General features: G+C 38.0%; 1 protein-coding gene across 1 annotated transcript; it reads left to right on the top strand.

The window, feature by feature from the left end:
• The first annotated feature begins 2,655 nt into the window (after positions 1 to 2,655).
• On the top strand, positions 2,656 to 16,521 carry LOC126622934 (GDSL esterase/lipase At5g45910-like). Its single transcript, XM_050291606.1, has 6 exons — positions 2,656 to 2,757; positions 3,300 to 3,309; positions 4,933 to 5,019; positions 15,756 to 15,983; positions 16,146 to 16,294; positions 16,402 to 16,521. Exons 1-6 carry the CDS (start codon positions 2,656 to 2,658, stop codon positions 16,519 to 16,521), a joined length of 696 nt encoding a protein of 231 aa, XP_050147563.1.
• The last annotated feature ends 2,677 nt before the right edge of the window (positions 16,522 to 19,198 follow it).

Genomic DNA, 19,198 nt, shown 5'->3' with positions numbered 1-19,198 from the left:
CCACCTCATCTCCCTTAGTGTAGATAATATCATTTGTTCAAAAAATAAAAAAACAATCATTTGACAACTAATTTAATCACATTATTATGCGCGTGCAAATATCTTTTTTATAACCGGCGTTACATGCCTCTCAAGATGTTTTGAACGTGTTTAAAAATAGAGAAAATAATATTTAATGAACAACTTATTGAATTACATTATTGCTAGCCTATTCTGGGGTACTAATTAAAAAAAAAATTAAAAATGTACAAAAAGAATTAATTATTAAAAATCACTATTAAAATAACAAAAATACCCCTGCATTATTTTGGGTTGCTTTTGAATTTTTTTGTTTTGGGGGTATTTTTGTCCAAAATTTTTTGGTAAAGCTTGTGTCCCCAAAATGGGTTGTTGGAGCGCATTCAAAAGACATTATTTTTTGAATCACAGCGTACTACGTGCGACTTTCACGTTTCAAAATGTATTTATATGCGTGAATTGACAAAAGGAAAGTCAAATATTTGAAGTAAATGAATAATCTTAGATCATGCTAGAAAAAATCCCTCACAAACCAATCAAAGCAACTGAATTCACATAATAAAATCGATCTTTCAATTTTCATCTACATTATATTGAATTGACATTAGGAATAGAGAAAATAATATTTAATAAACAACTGATTGAATCACATTATTACTAGTCCATTGTGAGGCTAAACACACCCCCTCCCCCTTAGTGTAGATGATATCATTTGTTCAAAAAATAAAAAATAAAAAATATTTGACAACTAATTTAATCACATTATTATAGGCGTGTGAAAGACTTTTTTTTATAACCGGCATTACACGCCTCTTAAGATGTTTTGAACGTGTTTAAAAATAGAGAAAATAATATTTAATGAACAACTGATTGAATCACATTATTGCTAGCCTATTGTGAGGTACTAATTAAAAAAATTAAAAAAAAACTATACAAAAAGAATTAATTATTAAAAAACATTGTTAAAATGACAAAAATACCCCTGCATTATTTTGGGTTTCTTTTGAAATTTTTTGTTTTGGGGGCATTTTTGTCCAAAACTTTTTGGTGAAGCTTGTGAGCCCAAAAGGGGTTGTTGGCTTGATACATAAATATATAAAGAAAAGGAGAACCGAACACAGAAATCTGACTGCACAGATATCAAGTAAATTTTCTTATAGAACAATACTTGACTACTCACAGATGAGTAGGAATTCATAATCAAAATTGTTCGTTGTCAATTTATAGAACTTCGTGTTTATAATCAGAACCGTTCATATTATAAATCACTCTATAAAGATCGCCTTTGCAAAAATCAATTAAAACTAAGGTCATTTAATCATCGAACTATTTAAAAACAAATTAACGGTATTGGTAAAAGCATTATGAACCGTCTATGTATTTGCTACAATAGATTGACTAAACGACCTTAGTTTTAATTTTTTTTTTGCAGAGATGATCTTTACAGTTGTGATTCATAATATGAACGGTTCTTATCATAAGCACAAAGTTTTGTGATTAAAACACTAAGAGTTTTGAGTGGGATTTCATACTCATCTTTGAGTAGCTAAGTATTACTCTTTCTTATAATACTTAACCTACAAGCCACTTTCCTTTTGTTAGTATAACACAATTTAAGACAAAAAAAATCAGAAATATAATATTAATTGATCAACTTATAAATACTAATCCACCCTAGCACTCAAGAATTTAAATATAATTAGAATCGATCATCATCCTCATGGTGCATCAGCACCCAAGAACACCTTCCAACTGAGTATACTTTTCCATTTCATGGTGTTAAAAGAATTGATAGAGTTGGTGGAGATAAAACAATTTTACGAAGGATTTCAGAGTTGACCAAGTAATTGAACCGACTAAGGACAATTAACATATACTTTTTTTTTGGTCGATAATTAAAGGACTGTTTGATAATAATTTAGTTTTAATTTTTAGTTTTTTTTTTAACTAAAATTTTGTTTGGTAATTACTTTCAATAAGAAAAATAAAAACTTGAAAACTAAAAGGTGAAAACTCAACAATAAATTTTGAAAACTCAAGGAAGCAATCTTCAATGTTTATTTTTTCGAAAACTTAATACTGAAAGTAGTTACTAAACAAGACTTTCGTTTTCAATTTCAAAAAAGTAAAAACAAAAAATATTATCAAATGACCCCTCAACAATTTAACATAAGCAGTAAGATACGTGGATATTCCCCACATTAGCTAGCAACAAGAGTGTTTGAGAGAAACACTATGACATGATTCAACAACTACACAAAAACATGTCTGCTAGCTTTTGTTTCAACATTGGTCGGTTCCTTGATTTAGTGTACGTAATATATTTTACCATTTGACCTCACCGTTAAAAAACAAAGTTTAGTTGGAAGGTAGCTCGGCTGTCCTTAACCTTATTTGCTGATATTGATCCCCATAAGACCACCACAGTACTAATTTAGTTAATTAATTAATTTGTTCTAGTCCCATCTTTAATTTAATTATTCCATCTTATTTCTGTACTATATAAAACGCAAACAAATTAAGCCGATCGAATTGCCAAATATTATTAGTTTACCTCTCATTTCCATATCAATCTTCACCTTGAACACAAACAACATAAAGTTGTTTACCGTCCTAGTCCTAGCTTTTTATTTGTGCATGGCCTTGTGTACTGTTTTATCTAGTCAACCATACAAGGCAATATTCAACTTCGGTGACTCCCTTAGTGACACTGGAAATTACCTTGTCTCTGGTGCCCCTGTTGTGCCTTGGCCCGTTCGTTAGTGCGAAAACGAGATTCAGATTACAACCTCATCAAATCACACTCAGTTGAACAGAATAAAATACAAGAAATAAAGGCACTGAGAAATTTACGAGGTTCGGCAAAAACATGCCTACGTCCCCGGAGAGATATTGCTCTTCACTATGAATAACAGTACAAGTATACATGAGTTAAATCAACATAACTCAATCCCGAATCCCTTGCACACCCACTCATAGAATTTTCTCAAGAACATCACTCTACCCCAAGAGTTCTTTCACTAGAATACTTTTCACTCTAGCTCTCTTGATTTTCTCTCAACCCATGTTCAACCTTTCCCATGGGAGAGCCGAATGCTCTCTCCACCTTGGATGCTTTTCTGATGCAAGCCTTCTCCCTCGGCAAGCATACCTAATGCAAACATTTCCTTGCATTAAATAAAGGCCAAGCCATCATCACATTTCTTGCAATGCTCCCAAAGTCAAAAGGCAAACCCACTTTTGCTTTTACTTTATAGCACTTGTCTGCAACTTTCATGCAGCCCACACCATGTGATATTTCCACGGAAAGCAAACATAGGTCGCTTCATTGTTGCCAGCTCAAAATATAAGCCAATCACAACAATTTCCACCTTGGCGAATATACAGTGCAAAAATCCTTGCACCTATCACCAAAGTCCATTGGCCTTACGTACTAGCATGCACACCCTGAATCAACATCGTTGGTCCTGTTCCGATTCAGTCACTGCCAATGCATGTGCAGCTGCTGCAAGCTAAAAATCACCATTTAGCTTCAGACAGGATCTCGACACACCTTCGTCTCCTCCAACAGGTTTTCCTCCTCTTCATTGTCTGCAACCTGGAAACTCATTAGCGCGCCCGTTTCCAGCAACAACCCATCGAGCCAGACAAAATTCCTACACTTCCTTCTACCTCAGAACCATCTGATCAGCTATGAATCCTATAGCTCCACCTGCTACAAAACCCCTACAACACTTGAGACTATACATCATCAAGAGAAGTGTTGCTTCTGAGTACCTAGAGGGCATACTCGAAGCTTTCTGCCACAAATTTGCTACAACCCGGCCTAACACCTGTAGCACTATGGATCCTTGCCTTCGGAACCGGATCTGAACCTGCTCTCTCTCAGATCCTCTTTCTAATTTTCTTCCACGATTCCAACCTTGAACAACGAAAGCAGTTTTGTGCCCACCATCATCCATGGTCATCTTCTTTTGTGTATCATTCCACACCAAAGAAGCTTGCACCTGCTCCAAACTTACTGTATCTTTCATGTAGTAAAGTTTCACTAGGTTCTCGTACAAATCTGAAAGTGAGGTAAGAAGAGAGAGACATTTGTCTTCTTCTTCAACATCAACTTTCGCAGTTGATCCAAGCATCTCTAAACACGGCTTCCATTTCTTCAGGCGTAAAACCGCCTCTCCCATTAAACTGCTCAACTGAAAATTCCATGGTGAACAACAAATCTGGACCTCCAACGAACCAAAGCCTCCAACGATGCTCTGATACCAATTGTTATGCCTTGGCCCGTTCGTTAGTGCGGAAACGAGATTCAGATTACAACCTCATCAAATCACACTCAGTTGAACAGAATAAAATACAAGAAATAAAAACATTGAGAAATTTACGAGGTTTGGCAAAAACATGCTTACGTCCCCGGAGAGATATTGCTCTTCACTATGAATAACAGTACAAGTATACATGAGTTAAATCAACATAACTCAATCCCGAATCCCTTGCACACCAACTCATAGAATTTTCTCAAGAGCCTCACTTTACCCCAAGAATTCTTTCACTATAATACTTTTCACTCTAGTTATCTTGATTTTCTCTCAACCTATGTTCAACCTTTCCCATGGGAGAGCCGAATGCTCTCTCCACCTTGGATGCTTTTTTGATGCAAGTCTTCTCCCTCGACAAGCATACCTAATGCAAACATTTCCTTGCATTAAATAAAGGCCAAGTCATCATCACATTTCTTGCAATGCTCCCAAAGTCAAAAGGCAAACTCACTTTTGCTTTTACTTTGCAACACTTGTCTGCAATTTTCATGCAGCCCACACCATGTGATATTTCCACCGAAAGCAAACACATGTCACTTCCTTATTGCCAGCTCAAAATATGAGTCATTCACAACAGCCCCGTCATTCCCAGCCATCGGAAACCTCCCTTATGGAGAGACATTTTTCAAACATGCAACCGGCCGATGCTCTGATGGACGACTCATCGTTGATTTCACTGGTATGTAACCCATATTACATACTATGCATGGAAATATAGTAAAAGTATGTGACAATTGATATAACTGAAAATAGGGAAATTTTATTTGGACCCACATAACCTCTCTCTACACCCAACTTAAACTTTAAATGTGAATTATCCTTTTTACCCTATTGCATAATTACCATCAAGTACAAGATAAAACTAACAATAAAATTAAAATTTATCAATAAACCCACTTAATAATCAAACCCTCTCATCACATCAAACTCTATCATCACACAATCTTTATTCCACATTCATTCTAGCTAAAATACTAAGACACTCTCATACAATAAAAAACAAGCTCTTTTTGACCGATAGTGGTGATTTTAAAGTTTTGAATCCTCCAACCAAAGGATGAATCGATATAATCTCAACAAAATCCTCTACGAAGCAGTTGGGCAATTTATACCTAGCTCTAATTAAAATTATGCTTGAATGTGACAAATGCAGGAGTAAGGATCGAATATTAGCAACATAATTATTTAAACTCGACTCAATTGTACATCAGAGTGACGAGTACTAAATCATATCCAGTATCCACCACGTCCTTGACTTTGTATGTCAGAGTGAAAAATATGTCATAGATTGGATTCTGGTGGGAAAGACCGAATAACACGAGGAAATTCATGCTTCCTTTTGATTCAAGCATCTGATTCTGAGGTTAATTATCGATTCAACAAATTTGGGATTAAGGTTAGAACTAATTTTGTATAAACAATGTGTCTTAGGTTCACTTTGATTATTGGGTTTTAATTCTTATTTGGGTTTCTTTTGCAGGTGGTGATTTCTGGGTGTGGCTATGAGGTAATTGCAGTGTACTCTTTCTGCAATTAAGATTGTTTTTGCAACATGATACGATGAGTTTGATTAAGTTATTAAGTTACTCCTTTTGCAATTAAGATTGTTTTTGCAAGTAGAAGATAACATAAGACTTAACAATGTTAAGTTGGGTTAAATTAGAAAAGCCACAGAGGGGCTGCAATCCTTATGAGTGCAAAAGATTTGAACTCCACTAAGCACAAGACAAATATGTGAGAGATATTGCTCTATGTACGCCTTGAATAAGTTGTAGAACATTGATTATGAGTTTTTATTTTTGAATGGGTGTAAAGAGAGATTTATATATTGAATTGGGTCTCCAAGGTTAATTTAAGTAGTAAATTTGAGTTTAAAGAGATATTGATAGTTTAATTAAAAATAATATGAGTGTAGAGAGTAAGTTGGGTATAAAAAAATGTTATATGGGTTCAAATAAAATTTCCCCTGAAAATATGGCTTTAGCCCTGAAACTTAATTTTCTCCACATAAAACCCAACATAAGTTTTTTACTCCAATAAAACCCATTGACTAGATTCCACTTCAACAAATTCATTAATTATATTTGACCTTACACATTTAAAAAATTTTGATGCCTAAAATACCCCTATTTGAATGTTTAATGTACACAATTAATTCTATACAAATTGAAAGGAAGATTTAATGATTTTACAAAAATAATAAATAATAATGTAAACACGGAAAATTCCTGAAACGAAAGAGACAAGAACGAACGTGCACAAACAAATATTGGTATTTGATGATGTTTTGGGTTACAATCTCTCTCAAATTTATCCTCTGATTCGATCTCCGTAAGGTGTTTATTTATGGATATTTTGTTGATCCAAGGGCCGTCAAGGCTTGATCTTGGATGAACAGTTGGAAGTTTCTTCAAAGGGCCGTGGGCTTTATCTTTGAAGGTGGATTTGAGCGGATCTTCAAGGGCTTTTGGGCTTGATCTTGAAGAAACAGTGATGAACAGATCTTCAAGGGGCTTTTGGGCTTAATCTTGAAGAACGGTTGGATGTGTGGATTTGTCGACGTTTGTTGATCCAAAGGGCCGTTGAGGCTTGATCTTGGAAGAACGATGAACGAAGAACACTTTCTTCAAGGGTCGTCGGGGCTTGATCTTGAAGGTGGATGATTGTTGATCCAAAGGGCCGTTGGGGCTTGATCTTGAAAGAGCGATGGACGAAGAACGAAGAACGAAGAGAGCTTTCTTGATTCTTCGGGAACCTGGATGCTTGAGAGCTTCGGAGTTTCAGAGCTTCAGAGCTTCAAGGTGTAATATGAATTGGTTCCCCTCAAATGAATGAAATGGGCTTGTATTTATAGAAATTTCCAAGGCCTAATTTTGAATATAATATCCCAGATGAAATAAGTTGTTTCTGCCAGGTGTTGACACGTGTCCTATTTGATAACTTTTCCAACTCATTTCAATTTTCGTTGAGTCGCACGCTACGTGTAAAATTTATGTAATACATGAGCGTTGACACTTTAATTTATCGGTCAACATTTATTTACCGAAATTTCGATGTCTACAAATGCCCCCACTTCAAGGCGCGTCGTATTCATGTGCTTGTCACGTGTAGGAGATGCGTTTTGAAGTCCCTTACTGTAGACGTCGATCCAAGAGCCGTCGAGGCTTGATCTTGAATTGGGCTAGAAATTTCTTCAAGGGTCGTTGAGGCTTAATCTTGAATTGGGCTTGAGATTTCTTCAAGGGCCGTTGAGGCTTGTTCTTGAACTTTTTGTTCGAAATTTCTTCCAGGGCCGTCGAGGCTTGATCTTGAAGGTTGAAATTGGGCCACAAGGAGCTTCATGTGGTAGATGATCTTTGGCTTTGGTAGTGGATGAATCGGCACGTATTTATTTTTGCGCTTTGTTGACTTTCCATAGCTTTGATCTTGAACTGGGTTGGAGGATTTTCTGGATTCCTCCAATTGTTGATTTTCCACAGCTTATTCTTGAACTAGGTTTTGATTCAAGGGTGGTAGACACTTGATCTTGAATCAGACTTGTGATTTCCTCGATGGCCGTCGAGGCTTGATCTTGAATTTGGTTGGAAACTTCTTCAAGGGCCGTCGAGGCTTGATTCTTGAAGGTTGACTTGAACATATTGCAAGCAGGCACGAGGTGAAGGTGACGACTTGTTGCTTTGTTCAATCTTTCTAATTCACACCTGAGCAGTTTGGTCAGCGGTATGATCTTCAAGATTGATGGGCTCTTCTTCCAGTTGGTGACTTGATCTTTAAGGATTTGATTCAAGGGTGGTGAATCGGCACGTGCAGCCCACAACGCCTAGTAAGTCGACCCAAGAATTTGAGGGTCAAAAACGAGTTCACCGTCCTCAGGCAGATGCGGCATCTTCTCGAGTTCTTCATCTCAGACTCTTTCTGCTGAGCTGACTGTGCATGCTGCATTCTTCTCTGCTTGTTTCTTTAGGAAGATGTGGCAGCTTCTCGAGTTCTTCAGCTCGGACTCCTTCTGCTGAGTTGACTGTGCAGACTGCATTCTTCTCTGCTTGTTTCTTCAGGCAGATGTGGCAGCTTCTCGAGTTCTTCAGCTCGGACTCCTTCTGCTGAGTTGACTGTGCAGACCGCATTCTTCTCTGCTTGTTCCTTCTGCACGTTGTCTCCACATGCTGCAAGGTATCATTTTCACTTGCCTTATCTGTTCTCCAGGTAGATGTGGCAGGTTCTTTGGAAGTACAGCAGCAGTGGGAGACGAGTACTCGAGAGTAGTGCTAGGTAGGCAATCAGGGAAGGGTTCCAAGCAGTCGGTTCCTTACCCGAGTTTGAGTGGAGGTTCCGGCATATTGCTTTCTTTATCCTTATCTTTGCAGGTAAGAACAATGACAAAGGAAAGGACAGGGAGAGTGCATGATATGAGATACTCTTGCTTTCTACCCTGGTGATATGAGATACTTTTGCTTTGGAGTCATTGGCTTGCAGAGGTACTCCAAGGAATAAGGAACACTGAATGACTCGAGAGGTTTCGTTGGGAAAGCATTTTTGGAGATGAAGAAAGGCTCTGTATGTCTGCCTTGCTATGGAAGGTAAAGGTGGACAGTTATAGGAAGTTCTTTAACACCTGTAGAGGTACTATTCTTTCACTCGTGTCGGCAACCGTTGGATGATTGAACAGTATACTTCATGTGCTTTCTCCTTCACCGAAAATCTTCGACAAATTGCCCGTGATTTGCGCAAAGTTGAGTGTGCATATGACAGGTGTTGACGAGGCTGAAAAAGACTGGCGCCTCTTCGATATCTGGGATCGGCGCTTCGACAAATTGCCCGTGATTTCGCAAAGCTGAGTTTGCGCGTGACGGGTGCTGACGAGGCTGAAAAAGACTGGCGCCTCTTCGATATCTGGGATTGGCGCTTTAACAAATTGCCCGTGATTTCCGCAAAGCTGAGTTTGCGTGTGACGGGTGCTAACGCGTCTGGAAAAGCAAGATGCTTCTCCGATTTCTGAGCTTGCCTCTTCGATTTTTGAATCGGCATTTTCGAACTCTGAGCTCACCTCTTCGATCTCTGAAATCCCGTCGAGTGCCGATTTTTTTTATAGAGGCACGCAGTTCGTTTCAAAGCACACTTGAATTTTCGCTTGTAGAAACTCCCTTCTTGCACTTCTAAGGTCTTGATTTGTCCGACCTCTTCTTTCTTCAACACCTTTGAAAATGTCTGGACCCTCCGATCGTCGTTTTGATTTGAACCTTGATGAAGAGGTAGTCTCATCTTCTCCAGATAACATATGGCGCCCATCCTTCATATCCCCTACTGGTCCTCTCACCGTTGGGGATTCGGTGATGAAGAATGATATGACCGTTGCGGTGGTGGCCCGGAACCTTGTCACCCCCAAAGATAACAGACTACTTTCCAGGCGGTCTGATGAGTTGGCTGTTAAGGAGTCTCTCGCTCTTAGTGTGCAGTGTGCGGGTTCTGTGTCCAACATGGCCCAACGCCTATTTGCTCGAACCCGTCAAGTTGAATCGTTGGCGGCTGAAGTGATGAGTCTCAAACAGGAGATTAGGGGGCTCAAGCATGAGAATAAACAGTTGCACAAGCTCGCACACAACTATGCCACAAACATGAAGAAGAAGATTGACCAGATGCAGGAATCCGATGGTCAGATTTTACTTGATCATCGGAGGTTTGTGGGTTTGTTCCAACAACATTTGCCTTCGTCTTCTGGGGCTGCACCGCGTAATGGAGCTCCAAATGATCAACCTTTGGTGTCTCCTCTTCCTGGAGTTCCGCCGAGTGGTGTGGCTTCAAACAGTCAACCTCCGGCGCCTCTCATTTCTGGAGCTCTGCCGAGTGGTGAGGCGGCAACTGATCGTCCTTGAAGATCCCCTCTTGTAAATTTGATTTGATTTTTTTTTTTTTTTAAGGTATGTATAATGCAAATTTATGTAAAATTTCCAGAAAAATAAATAAAATGGACTTCTATTTCTCTCAATGCATTTTTTTTTTGTTGCTATATACATACATGTATTATGTATGTATATATATATATATATGTATATTTTTTTCACGTGGACTGATCCACCATTCTAAAAAACCCTTCCCCTTTGCATGGTGTTAGCCACCAAGAATCCACCTTCTCTCCTTTTTTTTTTATTTTTTATTATTATTATTATTTTTATCATATATATTTATATATTTTTATTTATTTATTTATTTTTATTTTATTATTATTATTATTATTATTATTATTATTTGTTTATTTTTTTTATTTTTTTGCTTTCACATGGTGCTGATCCACCATTCCCATTTTCTTTTCTTTTTTTCACGTGGTGCCAGCACCACTTTGCTCCACCATCCCCTTTTTTTATTATATATTTTTCTGTATAAATTTAGGTGATGGGTAGAGGAATTTGCAGGGAGCGGAGCAAGGAGCATTTGGTGCCGTGTTGCAGTTTGAGCTCATGCAGGCGAGGAGCTTTGGTGTCGTTCGCAGTTTCAACTCATGCAGACAAGGAGCATTTGTGCCATGCAGTTTAGGATCATGCAGGCGAGGAGCTTTGGTGTCGTTCGCAGTTTCAACTCGTGCAGACAAGGAGCATTTGTGCCATGCATTTTAGGCTCATGCAGGCGAGGAGCTTTGGTGAATTTGTCAAGCAATCTGAGAGAGTCGTTCCTCGCAATCTTCATAGCAAGGAGCCTTGACTGAGTAGTTGAAGAAGTCTTCGGGCAAGAAATCACGCATCGTGATGGCAACGGACGATCTTTGTGTCGCAATTTTATCATCTTCAACATGTTCACGTTGCTTTGAAGGTTGACAAGAGCTGCTTTGCCCCCTTTCCGATTGGCGGACTTGTGGAGGAGACGTATGCTTCTTGTGCAATTTCTTAGGAGTGACTTGAGTCCATCCTTCAATTTTGCTTGTCTTGGAGGATGCCCCCAGCGGTTGAGGTGAAAACTTTGAGTCGGAAGAGCCAAAAGTGGATGTGGTATAGTTTGACTCCACCATATCGTCAAGATCTAGCTCGATGATTCCTTTCTGAGTCAGCTTCATGATGAGATCTTTCAGCACGAAACATTTTTCTGTCGGATGACTGATGAAGCGGTGGAATTTACAGTATCTTGGACTGTCGGTACGATTCATCTCTTCCGGTCGTCTGCACTCAGGCAAACTGATCACCTTCTTGTCCAACAGGTCATCTAACATGGCAACCACATCAGAGTCGGGGAATGGATAAGTCTTCTCCTCAAGCTCCTTCAAAGTGCGTCTACGCATCTCTTGATCATGAAAAGCTTCGGTTTGAATCGCCTTGCCTCGTGTGGATATTTTGACGGGAGATGTGTTGACCGTCATCGCTTCCTTGGTGGGTTTCCATGCAGCCTTTTCCACCTTTGTCCCAAGAACTTTGTCGTTCTTGTAGTCGGCGATCGGTTCTTTCTTCCCATGATGGGCGATGCTCAACTCCATGTCATGGGCGCGGGTGGCCAATTCCTCGAAGGTCCGTGGTTTAATGCCTTGAAGGATGTATTGCAAACCCCATTGCATACCTTGGATGCACATCTCGATTGAAGAGGTTTCCGAGAGCCTGTCTTTACAGTCGAGGCTTAGAGTGCGCCATCTGTTGATGTAGTCAATGACTGGCTCGTCCTTTCACTGTTTTGTGCTCGTTAGCTCTAGCATGCTCACAGTGCGGCGGGTGCTGTAGAAGCGGTTGAGGAATTCCCGCTCTAATTGCTCCCAGCTGTTGATGGACTCAGGCTCTAGGTCTGTGTACCACTCAAAGGCGTTTCCTTTCAGCGAGCGCACAAACTGCTTGGCGAGGTAATCCCCTTCGGTTCCTGCGTTGTTGCAAGTTTCAACGAAGTGGGCAACGTGCTGTTTCGGGTTTCCCTTTCCATCAAATTGCATGAACTTTGGTGGTTGATAACCCCTCGGCATCCTTAAGGCGTCGATCTTCTTTGAATACGGCTTTGAGTACAACCCGGAGGTATATGAGCTCCCTTCGTACTGTGCCTTGATGGTGTTGGTGATCATCTCTTGTAGCTGCTGGATAGAAAGAGATCCCATGAGTGCCGCTGCTTGGTCTGGCTCCGGCTTCGCATCATTTTTCTCTACCTGAGGCTCATCTTCTTCGTCATCTCTTCTCTTTAGTGGATCATTCTCTGGGTCGGGTTTATCGCCGTCCTGCGCCTCTAGTCGATTGACGAGTGCTGCAATTTGCAAGTCTTTTTCTTCCACAGTTCGGGTTAGCCTTGCTATTGCTTCATTCATTTGAGCCAGTTGTTCTTCAACGGAGGTAACGCCGATAGTCATGACTTGTGCGACCAATAGACGTGACTTTCCTTTAGACATCCAGGATGCTGATGAAGAACGTCGTTGGCTGCTTTGGGATGTCATCTTGTGTGCCCCAACATCGTGCTTCGGTGCCCCCAGCGAGGTCAGGTTGATGACATACTCACACCTTGGATGCTCCCCTTGCTCTTTTAGCGGCACCAATTTTGAAGTGGCATGTTGAGGAGCGGTTGTGGCGCCAATGGATTGTCCGTTTGCGGCAGAAGTGCTTAGGATCCTTCCCTCAGTGGTTGCAAGACGGCTTGTCCCTTGCTTGATGCCATTGACTTTGAGGTGTGCTTGGATTCCTTGAACGGAGAAAGAGATGAGAGGTAGAGATTGTCCCATTGGGCGTGCCAATTTGTAAACACGGAAAATTCCTGAAACGAAAGAGACAAGAACGAACGTGCACAAACAAATATTGGTATTTGATGATGTTTTGGGTTACAATCTCTCTCAAATTTATCCTCTTATTCGATCTTCGTAAGGTGTTGATTTATGGATATTTTGTTGATCCAAGGGCCGTCAAGGCTTGATCTTGGATGAACAGTTGGAAGTTTCTTCAAAGGGCCGTGGGCTTTATCTTTGAAAGTGGATTTGAGCGGATCTTCAAGGGCTTTTGGGCTTGATCTTGAAGAAACAGTGATGAACAGATCTTCAAGGGGCTTTTGGGCTTAATCTTGAAGAACGGTTGGATGTGTGGATTTGTCGACGTTTGTTGATCCAAAGGGCCGTTGGGGCTTGATCTTGGAAGAACGATGAACGAAGAACACTTTCTTCAAGGGCCGTCGGGGCTTGATCTTGAAGGTGGATGATTGTTGATCCAAAGGGCCGTTGGGGCTTGATCTTGAAAGAGCGATGGACGAAGAACGAAGAACGAAGAACGAAGCGAGCTTTCTTGATTCTTCGGGAACCTGGATGCTTGAGAGCTTCGGAGTTTCAAAGCTTCAGAGCTTCAAGGTGTAATATGAATTGGTTCCCCTCAAATGAATGAAATGGGCTTGTATTTATAGAAATTTCCAAGGCCTAATTTTGAATATAATATCCCAGATGAAATAAGTTGTTTCTGCCAGGTGTTGACACGTGTCCTATTTGATAACTTTTCCAACTCATTTCAATTTTCGTTGAGTCGCACGCTACGTGTAAAATTTATGTAATACATGAGCGTTGACACTTTAATTTATCGGTCAACATTTATTTACCGAAATTTCGATGTCTACAAATAAATAATAAATTTATTGCATAATATATAATTATAACAATAAAACATGCCTAATATATGTAATAATACATGCTTAGTTTAGTCAATCAAATTATATTTTACATATAAATGTAGGTAAATTATTTCACACACACACATATATATAACAAAAAAAACATGTATGATATCGTAAAAATTCATGCAAAATAATTTACCTACAAAAAAATATTATTTGATTTAGTGCAGCTACTATTCAAATTTTAAAATGTTAGATGCTTAAAAAATGCAAAATAATTTACCCAATAAATGTAAAGTACATGCAAAATAATTTACCTACATAATAAAGCAAACCCAATAGATGCAAAAATACATGCAAAATAATGTACCTACATAAAAAAATAATATTTTTTTATTCAATACTAATTGACCTATTATTTGTACATATAATAATAAAATGTGTCCAATATATGATACATACAAAATAAAATACCTACATAATGAAGAATGTTATTTGATTCAAAATTAATTTACTTACAAAATAAAGCAATTTTATTTGTTCAAAATTAATCTACCTATTATTTGTACATATATCTTATAATAATAAAATGTCCCAAATATATGTAATAATACATGGAAAATATATTACCTACTAAATAAAAGAATGTTATTTGATTGAACATTAATTTACCTACAAAATTATGTTAGTTGCTCACCATAAATTTACGTACAGGTAGATTAATTAGTATAAACGTATATGTAGTACTGTGCATATATATATATATATATATATCTGTGTGTGTGTGTGTGAGTTTGTGTGCATGTGGATATATATTGAGCTTATGGTAGTACTATTACTATATACATTTGAATGTGTGTAGTACTGTGCATATATATATATATATATATATATATATCGAGAGAGAGCTTAAGGGGAGGGATCCCCATTTTTTGAAAAAAATGGGGATTAGGTGTGGGGCCCACTTCACATCGAATTTCAACGATCTGAACCGTCTATTTTGTTAGTCTCGATTCATAGATCATCCGAAACTATTTGCCTATTTAATTATCAAGATCAAATTTCATTTTTTCTTATATAACAAAGTATTCGTTCATTTCCTTGAACCCAAGTAGATGTCTTAAACATTTCCAATTTAGCTAATATTTTGCAAGGGTGATCTATGAATCGAGACTAACAAAATAGACGGTTCGGATCGTTGAAATTCAATGTGAAGTGGGCCCCACACCTAATCCCCATTTTTTTCAAAAAATGGGGATCCCTCCCCTTAAGCTCTCTGTATATATATATTGAACTTATGATAGTACTATATACATTTAAACGCGTGTATATATATATATATATTTATATGTTAGGGGGTAATAACTATTTGTTCATTGTAATTAAGGTGAGTAATTACATTTATTGATTTATTTTGAATATTGTGGTACAAGTTGTAAATATCTTGTAATAATAGGTCAATTATTTTTCTACTTGGCAATCATTTTCAAATTTGGATTTTATTTGGAAATTTATAACTAATAACTGATATAACAGAAATATAGTTAGAAGGGTATTATTGTAATTCGGATATATGACTATATAAAGGATTGTATAGCTATCATTTCCTTAAGTTCATTTGTATACATTTTCTCTAATCAATCAATACAATCTCTTTTGTTTCTCTCTACCAATTCTTTCTCTTCCTTTGTACCAATCTTCATCTTTTGCAATGTAGTTTACAATAACATGGTGGGTTTTTATCTAGAAAATAAAAATTGCAAGGATCTATATCTAAAGAACCCATATAACTAAAAATATGGCTTTAGCCCTTGAAACTTAATTTTCTCCACATTGCAAGGATCTATATCTAAAGAACCCTTGATATAATGGTTGTAGCTGAGGTATTTCGGGTACCATATTTGCCGCCCTATCTTGCCCTAAATAATGGCCAACATTATAATTGTGACCATGGAGTAAACTTTGCTGTTGCTGGAGCCACTGCACTTTCCCCGGAATTCTTTTGCCAAAGAAATATAGGATCTAGTTTGTGGACAAACGATTCCCTGAGCACTCAGCTTGGTTGGTTTAAGAAGCTTAAGCCCTCACTTTGCAACACCAAACAAGGTAAGTAATTTTAATGACTATTAGAAAGTGTAGTTCTATGAGCACGTTTGATAACCATTTCATTTGCACTGAAAGCGAAATAGTTAACAAACACGCCTTACATTAACCCACAATTCTATCTGTAATCTAATTTTCTTAAATTAACTCACATTTAATTAACAGAGTGTGACATCTACTTCAAGAAGGCTCTCTTTCTGGTGGGAGAGATAGGTGGAAACGATTACAATTGCCCTTTCTTTTCTGGTTGGAGCATTAGACAGGTCAAAATTTTAGTCCCATTTGTTGTTGAGGCAGTTTCTAAAGCCACAAATGTAAGCATATAAATTAAAAATCCAATTTCTAGCAACTTTTGAACAAAAATTTCTCACTAAATTAATTTAGTTAATTATATGAGCATTTTTGTGTGTTGTGGTTGCAGGCGTTGATAGAAGAAGGAGCAGTGGAGTTGGTGGCGCCTGGAAATTTGCCAATTGGGTGCTCAGCTATGTACCTCACAATATTTCAAAACCCTAACGAATCTTTTCAGAGTAAATTGTAGCAATGATCCCTCAACTTTAATCAAATTAGAGCAATGATCCCTCAACTAAAAATCAATTATCATTGGTCCCTCAACTTATCAAAATGTGTACCTATAGTCCCTTTCATCAATTTCGTCAAAATTTTGTCAAAATAAGTTATGTTGGAATAACCATTTATATAATTAGGGTCCCTCAACTCATCAAAGCGTGTAATTATGGTCATTTTCGTCAACTACATCAAAAATTTTGTCAAAACGAGTTATGTTGGAAGGACCATTACTACAACTGGGTTAAAGTTAAGGGATCATTTCTCTAGTTGAATTAAAGTTGAGGGACCAATGGTAATGGATTTTTAGTTGAGGGACCATAGCTGCACATTTTGATGAGTTGAGGGACCATAGCTGCACGTTTCGTGGTGGTGTGGTAGTCTCATAGTCCAAAAGAAAGTGAATATTAAATTCAACCCAGCGAGAATAGGAAATTTTGAAGTACAAATATATCTTTTATTTTGTTGCTGCAAGCAATGTGATTGCATCTCTTAGACATTACATTAGGCATATGCCAATTGCCAAATCTGATGAAATTTCACCATTCTTGGCTTGGAATTTACAAGCAGAATATGTTTACTCCACAGATTTGGTGGTTGGGAAACTTTTAAGTTCAAAACTTGGTTTTCCTAGTTTTCTAAGCATCGTTTGCCCTGCGTAAAGCGGGAGCCTTGTGCACTGGGTACGACATTTTTATTCTCTTTCTATTTTTGGCTTCATAAAGAGATCAGATGATTACTTTTGGTTTTGCTAAAAGGAAAACGTGCATATTTGGGAAGAGTATGATGCCGTCAAGTTGAAGAAGGCAAATCTTGTACATTTTGTATATAGATTTTGGATGATAAGAACTAAGAAGAAATAACCAACTGTCCAACTGCCTTGACCCTTCACACTCAACAAACTGTCCCCATACAGAGAAAAGATAGTGAAATCAGCAGTATGGGCCAGCAGTTGTAACAATATTATTGAGGCTCGGAGCAAAATAATGTTCTGTTTAGGACCAATGGAACAGATTGGTTACGGTTCATGGGCCATATTTATGCACACAATGTTGAAATTCCAAGCACCAGAGTTGGTTTTTTTCCCTTTTGATCATGTTTTTTCTCAACATAAATGGATTAACTAATCATGGGTTTTCATTTCTTTTATCTAAACGATATTCTAATACAATCTAAAAGACAGGGAGAGAGAGTTGAATTTAGGTGTAGAGAAAAGCAACACGTTGGTCGAGCCAACTCGAATGAACTCATGTCTTCATGGGTTTTCAGTCTCGTCTAAGGTACGTTTTTTTCCGCATTAGGGCATACTGTAGTGTAGGAAAAATATTTTTATGACACGGATACGTCTGTAGAAAAGGAGAGACCAACAGTGAGAGCAGCATAAAGAAAATAAGTGCAGGAAATAATAAGTCTGTAATTCAGAGAATGGCTTGATTGATCATCTGCTATATCAATTGGTACATATATAAGTATATACATCATTGACTTTTGTATAACGATTACATGTAAGTAACAATACATCATCATCTTACATCGTTTTACGTCAATAATATAATGTCCTGTAAAAATATTCTTCACATGAGATTGTATATGAGATTATATAGCATAACGATATATGCGCAAGTTGTTCTCCGGTCTTCTGTTTTTAAGAGTGGTACAACCTAACTTCCAAACCATCTACAAACTCTGTCAGCGGCTCTGCTGACACTTGTTTTGCTGCACACCCCATGGCACTCTACTGCAACGCACTTTGGACTAAGTTCGGACAACGCAGTAGTCCTTTTAACTTTTTTCATATTTTTTTTTTGGGAGGTGAAAGGTGATACCTAACTCAAATCTTACAGGGGCCCAGGGGGGATGTTATTCTCGAACATATATACAGACATACATGCATGTTCTATGTGAAATGGTCAAGTCCCACCACCATGGTACTATCCCATCAGAGTCCGTGACTAGCCTCTCCAACTTCACGAGACCGCTCTCCTCTGGACAAATTAGTGATAAGATAATATTCACCTGAATCATCACCTCCATCTTTCCCAAATGCGGGACCAACACAAAACACAGTCACCTCATTGGCATTAGGGTTTTATCTCAGCTCTTACACAGAAGACTTGGTGCAGTTGTAGGAAGTTTTCTCATGTTTCAAAAATTCAAAGTTTCACTCTCTTTTGATTTTCATACCTGTGAACTGTTGTAATTACAGCACCGCTTGGAAATACTTGGTTTTTTACATTGGACCCAAAATTTGATGGTGGTCACTCACCAACTCTTGCTGAATGCATTCAATTGAAGCAAAGAGACCACAGCATGAAGCAACTATATGTGTCATTTTCCAATGACTCCAAATGTGTATGTGTGTAAAATATATATCTTCTTCTATATATATCACATATGTTGTTTCTTCACTGTACCAGATAATATACCGATTAAATGTCTCGTGGAGGTCATGTCAATGCATGCCATGTAAATGTTCATGGGCCCCAATTTCTTTTACGGTGTTTATATCCTAAATGATCGATGCGTCTCTACACATGTTAGAGTCTTACTTACTAAAAGTAAATGAGGTATAGAGTAAGCTCATATTTGAATAAGAAAAATAGTTTTCGCACACCAACTATTATTTATTTGTGTTATTACCTGATTCTCTT

Source organism: Malus sylvestris, chromosome 5 (assembly GCF_916048215.2).
Source record: "Malus sylvestris chromosome 5, drMalSylv7.2, whole genome shotgun sequence".
Classification (NCBI taxonomy): domain Eukaryota; kingdom Viridiplantae; phylum Streptophyta; class Magnoliopsida; order Rosales; family Rosaceae; genus Malus; species Malus sylvestris.
This window is presented reverse-complemented; position numbering and strand designations above follow the sequence as displayed.